A 22,929-nucleotide genomic window follows, 5' to 3' on the forward strand; every position below is an offset into this window, starting at 1 on the left:
AAAACACTTGAGATTTCCTCTCCCAGACTGTCATTTATCTTGAACGCAGGAAACGCGCTGAACAACAAAGGGGGGTAACTCGCGTCACCCGCCTAAGTTATTTGGCTGTATGCCAGTAATTACAAAGTGGCCAAGTTTGCAATAATTACTAACTACTGGGAATATGATCCAAAGATAGTAGATTCATATTTTAAATAACAAACATGCTTCCAGTGTAGGATTTAACAAATAATACACATAATATTTAGACAAGATTGACAGGAAACAAACTAATTGAAATATCAATTAATTTCCTATTAAAAATCATAGTTTTGGATATCATTGATAATAATTTGTACATTAATTCAACATTTGAAACATAGCAAATTATAACAAATTGAACATACAAAATATAAAATATATTGTGCTCACCTGTAAAACATAATGTAGAGACAACTGCTTTTAGAGGTCTGTCTTCTTTATTGGTCCGAATCAAAGTGACCAAGACAGTTGACCGAAACAGCGTCTCCGGACAGGTGAGCATGCGCAATCGCATGGACAATTAAATGGTAAAACAAACAAATCCCTGAACCCGGGCGGATGGGCCCTTATACATTACATAACACGCTTACGTTAAAAGCAATTAGTCACCTTGGGATAATTATGTACAAAGATGCCAAAACCAGTGTCCGGTTTGGACAAAGGCGAGTATTAGATAAAAGACCCGACATCATTAGCTCAACAGATTTGAATTAGGGGTTCGAGCAATAAAATCTGTGGCATGGAAAGCTATTCTTTGTTCCATTTCTGAAGACACTAATTAGAGCGACTGATAAAATCTTTCATGACAAGAACTGGATAATATGCTGTGTTTGCTAAGATTATATGTAAACCAGTTTTACAGTCTTACACCCTGTCATGAACTTATAAAATTATTTACAATTTCTGAATTACAAGATATCAAATATAAAATAAAACACAGTTTTCCACTATGAAACTACTGACATCAGAGACGCACATACATGTATGTACTTCCCTGGCTGACATATTGTAACCTGATACAGCTACATCGACGACATATCCCTTTTCATTGTGTTTAAGAATTAAAGATGCTGTATTGCCGTATAAAGACTAATTATAATCGATTAAAAACAAGAACAGACTGTTGTATTTTTTATACAATTACAAATGTTACATGCCTTGTACAATTAACTCCAAGTATTAGTTTTTAATAAGTTAATTCCTGTAATCTTATCATTTAGGTATCCCATGCATGTTGCAACTAGAGAAGGACAGATCATCAAGGGCCTCGTCGGACTTTTAGGCAATATATTATAACCATCAATAAGTCATGTGTCCGTAAGGTTGACGTCTCATCTTTTGACTTTAAACACAATCGCAAGGAAGCTCAAGTTACCACCAACCTGCATATTTACTGGGCCTACGAAAACGAAAATAACAGTTTAAAACTTCTTTGTTAGTTTTGATTTTGATCATTAGCTTTTGATTCTTTGGTCAGTTGACTTCTTAAAAAACTCCGACCAACTTTGCTTCATGTCATAGCAAAATTTTCACTAAAATGGACCTTGACCTATGACCAAGTGATCTTGACCTTTGCCCTTCTTTGTTTCACCTTAGCATGTATTTTTGTAAATCAGTCGATAAATACTTAAATTAGCAGCCGAGAATTCAATTTGAGGACGGACAGACATCATAGTAGTGATTGCTATGGGGTACCGTATCTCTGATACGGGGCCCTAAAAAACTATAAAAAGATATAAAATAAAATAACTTGTAATGATATTTTCTTGTAAACATTTACACAACCTCCTTTTGCTCCACAAATTTAACAAAATGAAAAAATATATAGACATTATAAACACCAAAATGTCTACGAAGAATCAATCATTTATGATAGAAAATGTGATTGTTACTTTTACAATCTGATTAAAATCAGCTGTTACATGGCTACGTTTACTATGCACTATCAGGCGTAGTGCATAGCGCATAGTAAACGTAGCCATGTGACAGCTGATTTTAATCAGATTGGTTACTTTTATTTCCAATGGTCAGTTGTACGTTTGAAAACGTTTGATATAAAGATGTGAAACAATAAGAAAAATAATAAATACTTCAATATGAGCTATACACCAACGTATCTCATCTTATTCATGGTTAACGAGATTTTTTTATGGACTATTTTTCGGTGTCAAAAATGTCATCTCCACCCCTTTTAAATTATATCACTGCTTCTGTGGCAAAACTAGTGACTGTCGTGACCAGTGTTTGGTTTTTGTAATGATGTGCCTTAATTATGATCACAAAATTGATTGACCGTGCCCGGCCACGTGTATATATACACGTCCCTGTCGTGTTAAATGAATCACCTTAGGGTCCAGAGTAGCAGGACCACCTGGGTCCCTGTAATACACAGATGTGACCACCCCATTCCTCCTCATGCCCAAGGGCAGCTAATCCTACCAGGTGGCGATATTCACACCTCCAATACCTAAATATGATATGTATAATCCACTGTTATTTAGCATGGTAAACTGATCGAGTTGGTTCACAGACATTTACATGTATTTCCAAGAAGGGAAAGTCTGTTGTTGACTATATCACTGTACCTCACCAACAGATAAGTGCCGTTACAGATTTTGAGACTGTTTTAGTGTCTGATATTGTAAATATTTTGAATTTGACTGACATTGAATAAAATACCAGACTATTCTCTCCTACATCATGTATGTTAACAAATACAGAGTGACTACACTGAATCAGAGACGTATATATCGCTTACGGCTCTGACAGAATTGAGTGATACTATGATAAACAAAAATGAAAAAAGGAATGTTCGTACAAAAAGCCCTAAACAGGTATGATACCAGGTGTATGACAGATAGTTTTTAAGTGTGATGAATATTTTATGAATGGACTTTTAAGAAACTATTGATAAGATAGAGTCTGATGTAGTTTTAAAGAAAGATATTAACAGTGCCTTCTCTATGAAAGGCCGTTCATGTCAAAAACGAGATACATTTAACGCGTACGCATTTAACGAGTTAAACACATTTAACGCGTTAAACATAACATTTAACGCGTTAAAACTAGCTTAACGCGTTTAAACTAGTTTTAACGCGTTACAATGTTTTCCTGGAATTTTAACGCGTTAAATTTGTTACTTAACTACCAAATCACTGAACAAAATGCTACTTCGCGTCGGTGAGTGCAGACACAATTAGGAACGTCAGTAAACAATGTGACGTCATCAGAATGTACAGCAATGACCTTTAACGCGTTAAAGCTTTACGCGTTAAGTCTTAACGCGTTAAATGTGTTTAACGCGTTAAATGCTAACGCGTTAAATATATCTCGTTTTTGACATGAACGGCCTTTCATACTTCTCTAACTTTAAAAAAAATTGCTCATACCAGGGATAACATATTATTTGTCCCTGCTCAGTCTGAGGTGAAGTTGAAACTTGGCGAAATAAGCATGTAAAATATACTGCAAAGTCTATGGGGGATTAAGGCCAAGGGAAATAACTCTTATAAAAAAGCATTTCTCTAATGGTCTTACACTCGTGAAAAATATCAAAATATTAGCCACACGAGTGAAATACATTTGGTATTACTGAAGATACTGTTCTGTTTTTTTTTTTTTTTACATTTTTATAGCAATATATACCAGATCAGTTTTTAACTTTTTTCATTGTCGTTTGTATCAGAGACATATATAGATATAAATGTCTCTGTTTGTATACAGGGTTTTGATTATTCAAATAAGAAAAAGTAAATTTTGTCACTAGTGCAAAAAATCACTTTGATTAATTTTCGATATTTCACTGCTAAAAGCGTATTAAACTGATGGTCCCATTTCCCCAAAACGGACCCCATATATATACAAGTTTCGTAGTTTCTTTTACTCGAGGGGTTGAGGCAGATTGGATACATGTACATTGACTATATGTAGGTATATGCCGCCCCCCCCCCCCCCCCCCCCCACCCTACCCACACACACACACACACACACCTAAATTAGCCAGTGGGTACAGATAATTTGCTGGAAAAATTATTAAAGACGTTATTTTTAAAACGAAAAGTAATTTAAAAGTTAAAATAGACAACTGATCATTTTGCAGGCCCAACATCAATATACATGAAGATTGGATCATCCAGTAGCCAGACATTCCGGATACTAATTGGCAGGCTATGTGACGACAGCTTTATCTGGGAGTCATTTTCAAACTCAGTAACTTTATGTCAGGCCGTTTCATATGTTTGTGTACCGTGGCTTTTTTTCGGCCGCTTTTTGATACAAAAATATGCAAAAGCGACTGATCTGCTTTCACATCTTTCTGTACCGTACTATGGAAAAAACTGTAGCATGAAAAAAGTGTTACAGTTTTTTCATTTCATTTTGCCATGCTCTTGTCGGCCATCGTAGTCTTGAGTAACACTTAAAAAGAATATTCGATTTCTGAAAATAACGATATCGAAAGTAGAACTAGAATTTACGGGATTCCTGGTAAGTTGGAAATTCCCTGTTGCTATTTCTGATCAACCAATCAGGATCGTCTGATTTGCAAATATCTAATCACGTGAGAGTCGCTCCCAGACGGACAGCAAAGTCGGAGAAGGATATGGATCAGCCTTGTCTATAAGATGGCCAGCGACAACTTCAGAGAATCGCTACAGCCGTTCTGTATACAAGTGGAAGGATTTTCGTCTGATACAAACGAGAACCAAGTGAAACAGATATTCCAACATTGTTTAAAACTAGAACAAATTGCGGGCGTACAACTTAATCAAACAAAATGGCTGATATTGTTTCATGATAAAGTTGGTAAGAATGTGAAGGCGTTTATTTATTATGTAATGTCGCTTTAAAAATATAATTGCCATCATCTAATTGAAACATTTTCAATGGTCTGCTGACGTCATTCAAATGTTTCGAATCTTTAAGAAAAAAACTCAGTGTCTTAAAACACCTGAAATCAAAAACGAAAGTAGAAATTCCATTTGCATGAACGGGTGTTTTTTCTTCAAATTCAGCAGTCTATTGAGGTAATTCATACATGTACTTTTATATATTTCGAATGCGTCGAAAAATGTTCCAGTGTTTAACCTCATAAATCAAAAACGAAAGTAGAAATTTGTTATATACCTTTCGAGCAGATGTAGTATGGGTGTTCCGTCTAATAGGTGTCACTCTTAGTTTGGCATGCTAAGCCATATGCTAATTCATATGAGAATACCCAGGTTATATCCCCTTTCATTCTTTGAATCCGGCTATATGCATGTCTCCTCCCCTTAACCTTTGTACCTTATGTTTTTACCCACACATACATTATGTAACACCAATATATAAGCTTACAAGGTCAAGTGGGCTGTCTTGAGCAATTGGCCACCTGTGCTTCATCAGACAGTCGGAAATTATCAAATGGTATGTTAATTACCAGAGCAAAGCTCGAAAAGCGCCAAGGCGGTTATGGGCCAACACTGCGTTGGCAAAATAAACAAAAAGCAAAGCAAAATCCAACCATAAAATCGATCCGATACTGGGCAAAATACAACTGCAAATGCAGTTTTTCGACCACGTTTTTCTGGAAACCTCTGACAAACATCAATTTCTTATGTGTATATTGTCCAGGCGTATATGGGCTGTCGTAATAAAGTACAGTATTAACAACAGACATATACTCTATACTCTGAGCTGAATTTTATAGACTATGGTAGCACACTACAGTAGGACAGGCTGGCCATGGGCGATTTTTTTGTTAAGCAAACAACTCCTGTATTATGATATGCATAAAAAATGAAAAAAATAAATGCACACTATAATTGGTATATTCAGTATGAAGTATTACAAGCAGGCTTCACATTTGTTAAAACAATAATTAATAAATTGGTTCCGGATTTTAAATTTCCGGATTTTCCGAAAGTGTGTTTACACAGGAAATTTAGTTTTGCCTACAGCGAAAAATGGAAGCCCATCGAAAAGGTAAGATAGCAGAAAAACTTAATTTACAACATATGTCAAAACAAGATTGATTCTGTCTTTGGGATAGAGATATTTAATTTCAAATAGGTTTCAGAAAATAAATTGTGTAGAGAATTGTGTCATTTTGGGTCAAATATAATATTTTGCAATTTTTGAGCATTTTTAGCCCACCATCATCAGATGGTGGGCTATTCAAATCGCCATGCGTCCGTGGTCCGTGGTCCGTCCGGCCGTCCCTCCGTCCGTAAACAATTCTTGTTATCGCTATTTCTGAGAAAGTACTGAAGGGATCTTTCTCAAATTTCATATGTAGGTTCCCCTTGGTGCCTAGTTATGCATATTGCGTTTTGAGACCAATCGGAAAACAACATGGCCGACAGGCAGCCATCTTGGATTTTGACAATTGAAGTTTGTTATCGCTATTTCTGAGAAAGTACTAAAGGGATCTTTCTCAAATTTCATATGTAGGTTCTCCTTGGTGCCTAGTTATGCATATTGCGTTTTGAGACCAATCGGAAAACAACATGGCCGACAGGCAGCCATCTTGGATTTTGACAATTGAAGTTTGTTATCGCTATTTCTGAGAAAGTACTGAAGGGATCTTTCTCAAATTTCATATGTAGGTTCCCCTTGGTGCCTAGTTCTGCATATTGCGTTTTGAGACCAATTGGACAACAACATGGCCGACAGGCAGCCATCTTGGATTTTGACAATTGAAGTTTGTTATCGCTATTTCTGAGAAAGTACTGAAGGGATCTTTCTCAAATTTCATATGTAGGTTCCCCTTGGTGCCTAGTTATGCATATAGCGATTTGAGACCAATCGAAAAACAACATGGCCGACAGGCAGCCATCTTGGATTTTGACAATTGAAGTTTGTTATCACTATTTCTGAGAAAGTACTGAATGGATCTTTCTGAAATTTCATATGTAGGTTTCCCTTGGTGCCTAGTTATGCATATTGCGTTTTGAGACCAATTCGAAAACAACATGGCCGACAGGCAGCCATCTTGGATTTTGACAATTGAAGTTTGTTATCGCTATTTATGAGAATGTACTGAATGGATCTTTCTCAAATTTCATATGTAGGTTCCCCTTGGTGCCTAGTTATGCATATTGCGTTTTGAGACCAATTCGAAAACAACATGGCCGACAGGCAGCCATCTTGGATTTTGACAATTGAAGTTTGTTATCGCTATTTATGAGAATGTACTGAATGGATCTTTCTGAAATTTCATAAGTAGGTTTCCCTTGGTGCCTAGTTATGCATATTGCGTTTTAGACCAATCTTAAAACAACATGGCCGACAGGCAGCCATCTTGGATTTTGGCAATTTAAGTTTGTTATCACTATTTCGGAGAAAGTACTGAATGGATCTTTCTGAAATTTCATATGTAGGTTTCCCTTGGTGCCGAGTTATGCATATTGCGTTTTGAGACCAATCAGAAAACAACATGGCCGACAGGCAGCCATCTTGGATTTTGACAATTGAAGTTTGTTATCGCTATTTCTGAGAAAGTACTGAAGGGATCTTTCTCAAATTTCATATGTAGGTTCCCCTTGGTGCCTAGTTATGCATATTGCGTTTTGAGACCAATCGGAAAACAACATGGCCGACAGGCAGCCATCTTGGATTTTGACAATTGAAGTTTGTTATCACTATTTCTGAGAAAGTACTGAATGGATCTTTCTGAAATTTCATATGTAGGTTTCCCTTGGTGCCTAGTTATGCATATTGCGTTTTGAGACCAATTCGAAAACAACATGGCCGACAGGCAGCCATCTTGGATTTTGACAATTGAAGTTTGTTATCGCTATTTATGAGAATGTACTGAATGGATCTTTCTCAAATTTCATATGTAGGTTCCCCTTGGTGCCTAGTTATGCATATTGCGTTTTGAGACCAATTCGAAAACAACATGGCCGACAGGCAGCCATCTTGGATTTTGACAATTGAAGTTTGTTATCGCTATTTATGAGAATGTACTGAATGGATCTTTCTGAAATTTCATATGTAGGTTTCCCTTGGTGCCTAGTTATGCATATTGCGTTTTAGACCAATCTTAAAACAACATGGCCGACAGGCAGCCATCTTGGATTTTGGCAATTTAAGTTTGTTATCACTATTTCGGAGAAAGTACTGAATGGATCTTTCTGAAATTTCATATGTAGGTTTCCCTTGGTGCCGAGTTATGCATATTGCGTTTTGAGACCAATCAGAAAACAACATGGCCGACAGGCAGCCATCTTGGATTTTGACAATTGAAGTTTGTTATCGCTATTTCTGAGAAAGTGCTGAATGGATCTTTCTGAAATTTCATATGTAGGTTCCCCTTGGTGCCTAGTTATGCATATTGCGTTTTGAGACCAATCGGAAAACAACATGGCCAACAGGCAGCTATCTTGGATTTTGACAATTGAAGTTTGTTATCGCTATTTCGGAGAAAGTACTGAATGGATCTTTCTGAAATTTCATATGTAGGTTTCCCTTGGTGCCGAGTTATGCATATTGCGTTTTGAGACCAATCAGAAAACAACATGGCCGACAGGCAGCCATCTTGGATTTTGACAATTGAAGTTTGTTATTGCTATTTCTGAGAAAGTGCTGAATGGATCTTTCTGAAATTTCATATGTAAGTTTCCCTTGGTGCCTAGTTATGCATATTGCGTTTTGAGACCAATCGGAAAACAACATGGCCAACAGGCAGCTATCTTGGATTTTGACAATTGAAGTTTGTTATCGCTATTTCTGAGAAAGTACTGAAGGGATCTTTCTCAAATTTCATAGTGAGGTTCCCCTTGGTGCCTCGTTATGCTTATTGCATTTTGAGATCAATTGGACAACAATATGGCCGACAGACCGCCATCTTGGATTTTGACAATTGAAGTTTGTTATCTCTATTTCTCAAAGTACTGAATGGATCTTTCTCAAATTTCATAAGTAGGTTCCCCTTGGTATTGCATTTTTGGACCAGTCTGTCCTGAAAACAACCTGACAAACAAACAGCCATTATCGTTAAATCTCAAATTTCTTATATAGCTAGGATTCCCTTGTTTGAAAAGTACTGGAGGGATGTCTCAATTTGCACAGATTAGTAAAATGAAGGGAAAAGTAGAGAAAAGATCAATCTGACATGGAACCTATGAAGATCATTCAATGGTGGGCGCCAAGATCCCTCTGGGATCTCTTGTTAAGCTGTTACCATGGTATTCACAGCTCTAAAAATTACAGAAAATATAAGTTTACTTATCCTTCAGAGCTGTATTAAAATTGCAAATGTTGTACAGATTACAAATACATTACTGAGGTAATATGTAGGGTTAACTGGCAATGTTTACATATCTAAAACATGTGCCATATTTTTCAGAATTGGGCATTTTTACTGTACTCTGCTACCTATACATTTAACTATAGCAGGAGATGCCCATCCAGCCCTAAGTTGAATGTTCTAATATTAATTCCCCAAAAAGAAACCTTGGGGCTGAACAAGCTCTATATACACCTCTGTCACCATGTACATGTTGCTAGCATTACCCTATATTTACATGACAGCTAATATAACTGTTTCCACGATAATGATGGTTCTGTCCTGGGTCTCTTTATGTATCTGGCTCTGATGTTAAAACGGTAGATTTACCCTTTCTCTCCTGGACATGGTCTCTCCTGGTGAGCTGTCCAGCCCTGTCTGCCTTGCACATGTATTTCTTCAATGAGTTTTGTGTCTGCTATTATATTGCCTTTAATACACATGTAAAATCTCCGACTTTTAAATATTCCAGGCAGTTCTTTTTGGCAGATCCTCCAACTCCAGCCAATGGGAATGGGCACAATATCATCCTGCTTGACAATAACGATTATTTCCAATTTGTCTGACTATCAGTGTAAATACTATCTGAGAAAATGAGAAAAATCCCAATAATTAACATTCTATATATCACGCCTTAATTAAGTCATTGAAACAAACCACTCTTCCTAGGCTAGATAACACCAGAAGGGGAAATCCCTCCTAGCTCAAGGCTAGAAAGCGACCACATCACTATGGACATGCTTCATATAACATTAAAGCTAGCCACATTCACATACAGCTAGCTGCCATTGTAAGAAATAGATTTTGAAACCTAAGGTAATTCTTGCGTAAAAACAGTGAGCCCAATACGGAGATGCTTTCAATGGTCAGTTTAATATTAGAGTGCATTGTTTACATATGTTTTAACCAGAACGTTTTATGATGATGGCTAACCTATTGCTGAAACATGTAAACTTTTTCAACACTGTGTTGGCTCATGGTTTTTAGGCATATGTTACCTGGATTTTTGGTGAGACCTCGTGTCTACACCTGTATCCATGGCAGATTCGTCTGGATTGCTACTAATCTCTTCCTTCTGGGACAGTGTGTCTCCAATCTCCCCCTGTTTATCTTGTAATATTGTGATACTTCATAATTTTGTTAACTGTTAAATTCCCAAAATAACTTGAAACATATTTTGTGTATCCTTTGTTTCTACAGTGACTGATTACTATGTGAACCAGAAAGAAATCTGTCTGCCAAACAGTACTCCTCTGAAGATCGGTGCATGTATACTGTGTGACATTCCAACGTCATGGGAAAAAGTTGACCTTAAGGTAAAAACAACAATGGCCATGTAAAATTTATTGCTACAACAAATAGTTTATTGTGTATTTGATTCATCAGCTATTAGTCACTGATTGCTTAAACCTACGAAAATAAAACAAACCTGGAGAAGAGCTGGCAGATGCAGTGTTGTGCTTCAACAGGCTGCAATTCATCATAAACAAAATATTTACATTACAGACAATATTTGTTTTTCACGAGATCCAATACACTAGGGGAAAGTGTCGTAACTTGAATTTCTTTATTAGCTCGTCTCTTCGAAGAAGAGTGAGAGCTTATGTTGTCACTCCGGCGTCGGCGTCGGTGTCGGCGTCGGTGTTGGTTTTCCAAATGTTAAATTTTTGGTGCAAGTGTTGAAAGGCATAGTAATTTAAGGTAATATGGTCCCTGTGGGGGTCAAACTATCCCCTGCCGGAGTTAAACTAAAAGATTTTTGGGAAAAAAAAACAGATTTTTGAAAATTTTTGGACTTAGAAAATTTTTGCGTTAAGTTTTTGGTGCAAGTGTTGAAAGGTATTAATACATCACTTTATAATTGTACTAGGGTGCTGATAATTGGCAATAGAGTCCCTCTGGGGTTAGACTATCCCCTGCCAGAGTTAAACTAAAAGATTTTTTTGGGAAAAAACCAGAATTTTCAAATTTTTGGACTTAGAATATTTCTGCGTTAAGTTTTTGGTGCAAGTGTTGAAAGGTATTAATACATCACTTTATAATTGTACTAGGGTGCTGATAATTGGCAATAGAGTCCCTCTGGGGTTAGGCTATCCCCTGCCAGAGTTAAACTAAAAGATTTTTTTGGGAAAAAAACCAGAATTTTCAAATTTTTGGACTTAGAATATTTCTGCGTTAAGTTTTTGGTGCAAGTGTTGAAAGGTATTAATACATCACTTTATAATTGTACTAGGGTGCTGATAATTGGCAATAGAGTCCCTCTGGGGTTAGACTATCCCCTGCCAGAGTTAAACTAAAAGATTTTTTTATAAAAAAAACAAAATTTTCAAATTTTTGGACTTGGAATATTTCTGCGTTAAGTTTTTGGTGCAAGTGTTGAAAGGTATTAATTCATCACTTTATAATTGTACTAGGGTGCTGATTGTTGGTAATAAACTCCCTCTTGGGTTAAACTATCCCCTGCCGGAGTTAAACTAAAAGATTTTTTTGGGAAATAACCAGAATTTTTCAAATTTTTGGACTTAGAATATTTGTGCGTTAAGTTTTTGGTACAATTGTTAAGAGGTTTTAATACATCACTTTATAATTGTACAAGGGTGCTTATATTTGGCAATAGAGTCCCTATGGAGTAAGACAATCCCTTCCTGGAGTAAAAATTGGATATTTTCTTTTTAAATCTGTGTTTTTTTGTTTTTGTTTTTAAATCTTTGGACTTTGTGTTAACTTTATATTGTGAGTGTTGAAAGGCATAGTTATACATGGTATTAGGTTCCCTGTGGGGGTTGAACTATCCCTTTCCTGAGTTAAACTGAAATATTTTTTTGAGGAAAAAACACATTTTTTAAAAATTTTCGTGCAAATGTTGAAAGCTTTTTAACACATTACTTTATGATTGTACTAGGGTGCTGATATTTGGTAAAAGAGTCCCTATGGAGTTACACTATCCTTTCTTGGGGTGAAACTGAATATAAAACAATATGAAAACGTCACAATAGACAATTTATACCGGTCACATTTTTCAAGGGAGACAACTCTCATTAGGATATGTTGTCAAAAAATTGAAGAAATATGTCCAAAAGCAATTACATTTGTGTTTAATATCTTCCTTTAATCTACAACAGCATAGCTTGTCTCCCAAATGCATGAATTCACAAAACATAATCTGATCAAGTAAACAATATAAACATTATTAATGCAATTTGCGAAACCATTCCAATTAATATATTTTAATTATTTATTGACAAACATTTGCGAGACGAGCTATGCTGTTCTCCAACAGCTCTTGTTTTCTCTTTGTTCTGAGTGGACATGATTGATTCCCTGTACATGTATCTATATTGATTGAAAGCTTGATTTATTGTGACGACTGTACGGATTCCCCCGAAGACGAAAAACATTTCTTTTTTACCTGTCCAAAATATAACAACTTGCGTATGAAATTGTTAAGAAAAACTTGCAACGAATTGGCTCCAAATGTAAATCCAGATCTCATTGTAAATCTTATGCCTGATCTCCTTTTAAACATTATATTGCATGGCTCTGACAACAATACCGATTCCTCAAACAAAAATATTTTTGACTTTGTATTTGAATATATTGTTGATTCAAAAAGGTTCTAATTTCATCTTTAACCCCCCCCCCCCCCCCTTCCCATACCTTCACTCTCTTTGCATTACCACTTTCCCTCTATCCTCATCCTTCCTCTCCACCTCATCTTCTTTATGTTATGGAATGTATGTGTGCGTGAGAGAGCGTGTGTTATGATTACGTCTTGTACATACTGTATTGTTTTATGTGTTGAGGAGAGCATCTCGTAGCCCTAGGGCTGTTTGTGATCCTCATTAAACAAATAAAGAATTAGAAAGCTTGATTTACATTTGTAGCATTAAATGAGAGAAATAAGTTTTTTATAACTATTCTGGTTTTAAATTAGATCATTCCCCTGTTAAATTAAATCACTTCCAAGGCTAGATCACACTGCAGACCCCAGGTAAATTAAATCGCACTCCCCAGGTGAATTAAATCGCACTCCCTAGGTGAATTAAATCGCACTCCCCACTTAAATTAGATCATATCATATCTGTCAATTTTGATCACTTCCTGGTTCACATTTTGGAGAATTTGTCTCGTGTCAAGCATTCTGATTTGATACATTCTTGAAAATTTCAAATTTTGTATTATTTATTACTGCCAGCACAATGCTACAAGTAGTCGATAGGGCTGATGTTGGCACTTCGGTCTATGCTAGTTGAAGGACAATTCTGACTTGGGGCTCCTCCCCCTATCAGTTAATATCATTGTGTATTGCTTAGTGCTCGATCCTGATTGGCTGCTGAACTGATGATTCAGAGTTTTCATATTCAGGTTTCTTTCATGCCACTTATTATTCTTAACATGTTTATTATACCAAGAATAACTTAATACATTGTATATTGGTTTTGGTTTTAGCCAAAACATCATGAACATGATCCCTTACTGACTATCATCAGATCTTCATAGCAGATGATCTGTTATCAGACCGACGTTATAACGTAGTGTATATTGATGATCGGTATTTTAATCAGACTGAGTTATAACGTAGTGTATAATGATGATCTGTTATCAGACTGACGTTATAACGTAGTGTATAATGATGATCTGTATTTTAATCAGACTGACGTTATAACATAGTGTATAATGATGATCTGTATTTTAATCAGACTGACGTTATGACGTAGTGTATAATGATGATCTGTATTTAAATCAGACTGACGTTATAACGTAGTGTATAATGATGATCTGTATTTTAATCAGACTGACGTTATAACGTAGTGTATAATGATGATCTGTATTTTAATCAGACTGACGTTATAACGTAGTGTATAATGATGATCTGTATTTTAATCAGACTGACGTTATAACGTAGTGTATAATGATGATCTGTACTTTAATCAGACTGACGTTATAACATAGTGTATAATGATGATCTGTATTTTAATCAGACTGACGTTATAACGTAGTGTATAATGATGATCTGTATTTTAATCTGACTGACGTTATAACGTAGTATATAATGATGATTTGTATTTTAATCAGACTGACGTTATAACGTAGTATATAATGATGATTTGTATTTTAATCAGACTGACGTTATAACGTAGTGTATAATGATGATCTGTATTTTAATCAGACTGACGTTATAACGTAGTGTATAATGATGATCTGTATTTTAATCAGACTGACGTTATAACGTAGAGTATAATGATGATCTGTACTTTAATCAGACTGACGTTATAACGTAGTGTATAATGATGATCTGTATTTTAATCAGACTGACGTTATAACGTAGTGTATAATGATGATCTGTATATTAATCAGACTGACGTTATAACGTAGTGTATATTGATGATCTGTATTTTAATCAGACTGACGTTATAACGTAGTGTATAATGATGATCTGTATTTTAATCAGACTGACGTTGTAACATAGTGTATATTGATGATCTGTATTTTAATCAGACTGACGTTATAACGTAGTGTATAATGATGATCTGTATTTTAATCAGACTGACGTTATAACGTAGTGTATAATGATGATCTGTATTTTAATCAGACTGACGTTATAACGTAGTGTATAATGAGGATCTGGATTTTAGTCATATTGACGTTACATATTGTATAATGATGTCTTATTCGTAATAATAACAGATGTGGGTGCGCACAACGTTCCAAAAGCATTGTCCGCACATTGTCTGCACAAATGTACATTTTGGAATTGTTCTTCACAGCTGTATGGTTTCGTAAGATCACAAGATCAATATTGTAAAATGATACATACTCCAAATTGCTATTTCTAATATTTTGTAATAACTCTGTAGCTGGGTGATGTGACAATTTGCAGAATGAAGGAATGCAATGGATTTGTAAGACTACTACAAACCAATTATAGTCAGTTGTTTACTTACCACAGGTAAAAGCAGATAAACATATAGGTAAATTACAAATGTAGACTATAATCCTTGCGCCGGCATCCTCTCTGTAATGTTTACAGTCTACTGCCGGTCAGGGAATTACTTTTCATGTCTTTAAATGGCGAGTGATTATAAATTGAATGTCAGTCACTGGATCCATGTTTGATCACACACCCAAGTTTATCTAGTGAAAAAATTACAACATTTGATTAATTAAAAAAAATTATAATCCAAGAGCTGAGATGTAATTCCATGTAGGATGTTACAGAAACAATGTTTATATCATCTTTGTATCAAAACTATTTTGAATGTTTTAACTTTATTGTAATCAGATTTTATAGCAAGGATAGTTATTGCTCACAATTCTTTTTGATTGGTCATTGTGGTCACATTCCCCTACACAATACAATCACACATTTTAATTAGGTCACCTGGTCTGAAGGTGTACCGACACTTTATCACTAGCCCTCCACCTCTGGGTTGCGAGTTCGAAACCTACATGGGGCAATTGCCAGGTACTGACCGTAGGCCGGTGATTTTTCTCCGGGTACTCTGGCTTTCCTCCACCTCCAAAACCTGGCACGTCCTTAAATGACCCTGGCTGTTAATAGGACCTTAAACAAAAACAAACCAAATCTCTGGTTCTATCATGCATACATCATGCAGATTTTGTGTGCACATCATGTATACACTGTACATCGTGAACTTGTGCAATACCCACAATTGTAATGAAATGGATACTCAACATAGTGACAACGCGACTGTGAAGGTCACAATATCCAATCATTTCACTGGTAAGAATACAATAAATTATATTTCATTTCAACAAATTTTATTGCAATAAAACAAATGGATTGGACAACAGGCAAGCCTATATAAGTCCTCTCCAAAAAATCAATAAATTATATGATTACTTGAGTGTTAAAAAATAATCATGATTGGGGCAGTTGGCTCCACAAGTCAGAAGAGTTAACTGTCCGTCCACTGTTTACCATACGGTCCATCTGTCTGTGTGTAGTGAAATTCTTGTGTACAAAATATGTCAGGAACACTTTAACAGATTAATTTCATAAACTAGGTTACATTTAAGTATTCATTTTTCAATATTATTGAGTCTTTGCTTGCGATAGGTAACGGGTGTTTGACTCCTTTTCCTACAAATATGATTTTTTTTATGTCTTTCAGAACTTGGCTCCTGCTGTTTTTCCTGGTGACCCAGCACAACCAAATTATGGCCCACAAGGTGCCTATCCAGGTTACCATGGTTACCCGCCTAGTTACCAGAATATTCAATACCCTAATTTTGGTCAGTCTCCAGGATCACAAGGAAATCCGATGTATCCAGGATATCCTCAACAATATGGTGGACCACAGGTGCCAACAACTATGGCACCAAAGCCAGCAGGTTCTGAGGGTACAGGCCTTATTGTTTATCCTGGAGACTCCACACCACCAGGTCCCCCAGGGGGGCAACCACCTCAGGTCCAAGGTCAAGAGGGCAAATTGCCAGGAATGTGTGGTGAAGGTGAAGTTCATGAACAGCCTTTATCAGCAGCTGAACCTGGAACTCCTCAACCACCTAAAGATAGTGATCAGCAGAAACAAGCGCAACCTTCAGATGAGAGAAAAAGTCTAGGCAACGAGCAAGAAAGACAAGTAGCTTACTCATCTATGCCTCCTTATCCTGGATATCAATATCGTGGACCAGCACCAGGACAAGAAGCCATGTACTCCATGCCCTTTTATCATGCCCAATATGCCCCGAGATTTCCAGGTCCATACACGCCAGGCTTACCACCGCCCTACAGTCCATATTCTGGAAGGCACCCTGCACCCAACAGTTCTCCAAGGATGAACCAGCCACCTCACATACCAAATCAACCTTCACCTGCTTACCAGTTACCGGAGGCTTGGGTTGAACCTTCAGAAACATCCATGAATGGTAAAAGTCAAATCATTATACAAAGCTTTATTTATAGATGGTAAAAAAGGACGACATTTTTGATGCTGCTCCTATTCCAGAGTCCCGTACACAGGCTATGAACTTTATTTGTTCGATCAAAACAACCGTATCATTGATAGAAGATCAAATTTTCTGTAAAATTCCAATTTCATATCGTTTATCATATGGTAAAACAAAACTGTAACAATGCAATTTTCACAGATTTTGCTCACTACTCACAGATATACTTAATAATCTTAAAATAGTCCAGTGATCACCATTAAATGCCTGTCTTAACATGGCGGCCCGCCACCCTTAGCTTGGTGCCGCCATGCATACATAGCCAATTTCTCTTGATCCGCTATGCATGTTATTTGTTACCTAACACCCCTATTTTGTATCTATTTCAAGTGGAAAACTGACCTGTTTCTATATCGTCCAATACTCATTACCTATGGCCCCTGCTTTACAGGTGAACTAGGCCCAATTGACGAATTGCGATCTCGGTAAGGTGCCTCACCGTTATGTTTTGATACGGTCGATTGATCTCTTGATCACACTGTATCAAATTTTACATTAGGAGAGGGGGCTTGTTTTAGGATAGATACTGCATTAAATTTTACATTAGGAGAGGGGGCTTGTTTTAGGATAGATACTGCATTAAATTTTACACTAGGGGAGGGGGCTTATTTGAGAATAGATACTGCATTAAATTTTACACTAGGGGAGGGAGCTTATTTGAGAATAGATACTGTATCAAATTTTATGATAGGGGAGGGAGGTTATTTGAGGATAGATACTGTACTTACTTTTGCATTGGGTAGGGGCTAATTTGATGTAGAATACGGTACTGAAACACACAAGGAGAGAGGGATATTTGATGATTAAGTATGGTATTAAGCTATATTTGTTAGGGGAGGGAGCTAATTTGAGGTTAAATACAGCTGTACTGGACTAAATTTTACACTAGGGGAGGGGCTTATTTAGGGATATATATGGTAAGCATGCAGCAATTTCTTCTTTAAGGCAACCAGGAAATAAATGAAAGGAGGTCTGCTGAAATGAGATGAAAATATGAAATAATTTGTGAATATGCCTTTGAAAAGTGAACTTTAGCTTCCAGGGATGAAATCAAGGGCATCTATTACTATAGCCCCGTTGTCAGTTGTCTGTAGAACCTCGGTTTAAGTTTTTAGCTCTACTGCCCAAAGGACAAGTGAGTTTATGCCGTGGTGCGTTGTCTGTCATCTGTCTGTTATCCAGCCGTTGTCCGTCTGCCATCTGTACAGCATCAACTTTTTCCTTTAAACAACTTCTCTTCTCAATAACCATCACAGAGACATGATGATATTGGTCCTGTGGCATGCTTGGGTAAAGGGCTACCAAGTTGGTTCAAATGAATGACCTTTACCTACATTCAAGGTAATTGGGGGAATGACTTCTTCTCAATATCCAAAAGGCCAAGGAAATTGATATTGGGTCTGCAGCATGCTGGTTTGAAAGGTTACCATGTATGGTTAAATGTATGAACTTGACATACATTCATGGCCACACCTGCAAGCAGGTGAACGATACAGGCCCATTAGGCCTCTTGTTATGAAAGTGTTGTGTCAGTACTACTGAGGATGACATGTCTGTTCCTTTTGACAAGATCTTTCCGTTAGTACTACATTTGAGGATCTTCTAACCTTGACCTTGACTTTAGCTTACTTTTGGAAAACTAATTCCCAATTTCAAACCATTTTGAGAGCTATGATGTCTTCTGACATCTCTTGTAAGTACATCATAACCAGTAGGCTTCTAATTATACTATCAAACATCTACATTTATTTTCTACCTTCTGTTATTAATGACAGCTGCTGAAACTGAGGAAGAGGAGAATGAGGAGGATGAGGAGGAGGACGAAGAATCATTGGGGATGATCAAAGTCACAGGAATATCTCCACAGACCACAGAAGAATCGCTAACCTATTTTTTTGAGAGTAAAAGGAAAAGTGGTGGTGGAGACATTGAGGATGTGGACTTTCGGAAAGAATCAGCGATGGCTATTATAACGTTTGAAAAACCTGAAGGTATTCAAATTATGATGTATGTCTTTGTTGATATTATTAGCCCACCATCATTAGATGATGGGCGTTGATGGTGTGCTGTTTAGATCGCCCTGCGTCCATGGTAGGTCGTCCGTCTGTCGTCCGTCCATCCTTGTTATTGGTATTTCTTAAAAAGCACTGTTTATTTCAGTATTTTATTTTTGTCCTGCAATCTCCAGCATTTTTTGACCGATCTCTTTGAAACTTTGTATACATTAATTATGATCTTGTTTCCCAGAAAAGAATTTCATTGTTATTCACTTTTGTGTTCGGAGATCGCTTGTATTTTTCGACTGATTTCTTTGAAACTTAAAATGCATCAGAGTCATGATATAGATTATGGTTTGCAAAAAAATTCCAACTATTTTTCAGTTATTGCTGTCAATTTCAAATGTAAAAGTCTTAAGTTCTTGAAACTTTGCACAAATATAGAGGACCACGTGTAGATGTGCATGCCACTTTCTTTTTTTTCAAAATGATGGTTGCTATGACAACTGGTCACTATAAACAGGTTTTCGGATAAGAACCATAACTTTAAGTTTGTCCGGACAACTCCTCCTAAACTAAATGGCCAATTTCAATGAAACTTCACACAAATATAGAGGACCATGTGTAGATGTCCATGTCACTTTCTTTTTTTTCAAAATGATGGTTGCTATGGCAACTGGTCACTATAAACTGGTTTTCCGATAAGAACCATAAACTTTAAGTTTGTCCGGACAACTCCTCCTAAACTAAATGGCCAATTTCATTGAAACTTCACATACATATAGATGATCATTTGTAGATGTGCATGCCACTTTCTTTTTTTTCAAAATGATGGTTGCTATGGCAACTGGTCACTATAAACAGGTTTTCTGTTAAGAATCATAACTTTAAGTTTGTCCGGACAACTCCTCTTAAACCGAACGGCCGATTTCAATGAAACTTGACACAAATATAGAGGACCATGTGTAGATGTGCATGTCACTTTCTTTTCTTTCAAAATTATGGTTGCTATGGCAACTGGTCACTATAAACAGGTTTTCTGTTAAGAACCATAACTTTAAGTTTGTCTGGACAACTCCTCCTAAACTAAATGGCCAATTTCAATGAAACTTCACACAAATATAGAGGACCATGTGTAGATGTGCATGTCACTTTCTTTTCTTTCAAAATTATGGTTGCTATGGCAACTGGTCACTATAAATAGGTTTTCTGTTAAGAACCATAACTTTAAGTTTGTCCGGACAACTCCTCCTAAACTAAATGGCCAATTTCAATGAAACTTCACACAAATATAGAGGACCATGTGAAGATGTCCATGCCACTTTCTTTTTTTTTTCAAAATGATGGTTGCTATGGCAACTGGTCACTATTTTACTGGGTTATCTTAGTTAGCGTCTAATTAACAGTTCCAATTCACCATTGACTCGTGCAGATTGCGGGGGTATTAGTCAGCCATCCTGGCGACAGTTCTAGTTTGATGTGGTTATGACAGTATGGAATGGGAAAATGTGAGGACAGTATGTTTTATAATCAGAGATATCTAAAGAAAGGAATAAATGGATTGATGTCAGATAAAAGAGAGAGAATGGAAGACAGAATGTTAAGAACAGGGTGTTATTGTGAGATAATGTATGATGTAAAAGAAAGGCAGGAAGCTAGATGAAAGAAAAAGGGAGATTGGCACTACTAAGTATAATTAAAAGGTATGGGTTAGCCTGGGAAACTCTGGACAGAGTAGTGGACAATGGACCACCTAATAGCTGTCCATCTCAGGAAGATAAGTCCACCAATATCATGTAGTTGACCAATAGAAACATCAGTCATATAATTTGCATTTCAAGTAATTAAATCCTAACTTAAGTAAAAACTAGAAGAGAGTCTGAGAGTAGCAGTAGCAGAAGAGCGAGACATTACGAGTAGCAGGAGAGACAGAGGCAAGAGTCAGAAGGGATAACATCAGGAGTAGATTGTCATACGTGTCCAATATTGAGAGAGTGAAGCGAGAGATAGAAAGGATAACATCAGGAGTAGGTTGTCATACGTGTCCAATATTAAGAGAAGACAAATAAAAGCTGGAACTGGAAAGATGACTTGAGTACTAATTCCCTTGACCAGACAGACGTTAACAATAACATACAGCGTCTGGTCACATGGTCTTCAGTTAAACAGATGTTGATGTTTTGTGATTTTGTTTTTTTCAGTGGTTGATCGTGTCCTGCAGAAGCTACCATTACTCTTGGATAAAAAACAGATTACAGTAGAGCGATTTGTTCCGGAGAAGTATAATTCAGGAGCTAATGTTGAAGAAGAAACAAGTGACAAGGAAGAATCGAAGCCTTCCTGTATCATAGAGGTGCGAGGCATGAGTGAGAAAACTAGTGTAGACACAATAGAGCTTTATTTTGGGAACAAGAAGGCTGCTGGAAAAAATGTCGAGGTTGTGAATGTTAATGATTCGGAGTTTGATGAGGGAGTTGTCTACATTACCTACGAAACTGAAGAAGGTAATTGAAATGATGTATTTTAATAATGAAAAATAAGACATTTGCTATGGAACCAGGAAACTAGCTGTTATACATTTTAATTTCTGCTCTAATTGAATTCCACCCTAGCTAATTTGGTATCAAATGTCGTTTCTTTATTTTACCCTTGATTTTGACTAGAATAGCATATATTGCTTGGGCATGAATATAATTTCACACATATATTTATTAAATAGATCAATCTTCCATGTGCTCAGCTGTTTAGATGTTTTGGTGTATTTGTTTAATGCCAAATTAAGAGATAACACTAATGTATATGGTTTTGTAAAATGAAACTGCTGTCTTGAAATGTTTATTTGTATACATAGATTTAGTCATGGCCATCCAATGATGGACTTCAGTGTTTCATACACTTAAACAAATTCAGCATCTAGAAATTAATGGTAGACTTTTGAACACAGTTATATGCAAGTGGGGTTGATAGAAACTGACTCTTACTCTGTCAATCTCTAATAGTGATGAATTGTGTCAGTATTGAGAGAAATTTAACATGAATCTTTTCACAGTTCATTATCCCCTCACAATGAAGCTGGGAAAGGATAATAGCATTCCATGTATGTTTGTTTGCAAGGTCGAGGACAAGGTCCCGGTTACTATTTATAGAAAATGTTTATCATCATTATAGTGACTTTAATTCATTTTAATATTTGTCAATTATAAGGAAAATTATTCTTAAAAAGTCAACACCAGGGATTTATTGGAGGATATGTCAGTGTGTATATACTTGACATGTGAGGAGATTTGTATCACTTCCATTTCCTTGTTAGATATGTTTTCCTGAACACCAACTCCATTCTTCACCCCATGAAATTGACAGAAGCAAGATCCAATCCTAAATCATTGTTTGAATCGTCTTGTTGAGGATTTATACAAAATTTACTAGGATGAGAATGATATTGTTTTAAGGCACTATACAGATGTAATAACTGTTGTCTTCAGTAATGAGAGCTGTGTTGGACAGAAGTCATACACTAGATGGGGCCAGTTTGAAAGTCACAGAGTACATCCCACCGCCGCCACCAAAACCACGCCTGATGTATGATGATAAAGTGCTTATTAAAGGGAAAAATCCAGACACAACGAAAGATGGACTGGAGAATTTCTTGGAAGCAAAAAGCCTTAAAAT

At 36.5% G+C, this 22,929-nt stretch overlaps 1 protein-coding gene across 1 annotated transcript; it reads left to right on the forward strand.

Moving 5' to 3' along the window:
• Positions 1–4,584: 4,584 nt before the first annotated feature.
• Positions 4,585–22,918, forward strand: LOC117318591 (formin-like protein 5; the record flags this gene model as incomplete). Its single annotated transcript, XM_033873557.1, is given in 6 exon segments — positions 4,585–4,824; positions 10,490–10,605; positions 16,426–17,182; positions 19,039–19,254; positions 21,462–21,764; positions 22,743–22,918. Coding segments are annotated over 6 exon segments (1,749 nt in total), but the record flags the coding sequence as incomplete, so codon positions are not given.
• Between the last annotated feature and the right edge of the window lie 11 nt (positions 22,919–22,929).

This window comes from Pecten maximus, unplaced genomic scaffold (genome assembly GCF_902652985.1).
Source record: "Pecten maximus unplaced genomic scaffold, xPecMax1.1, whole genome shotgun sequence".
In the NCBI taxonomy this organism is placed as follows: domain Eukaryota; kingdom Metazoa; phylum Mollusca; class Bivalvia; order Pectinida; family Pectinidae; genus Pecten; species Pecten maximus.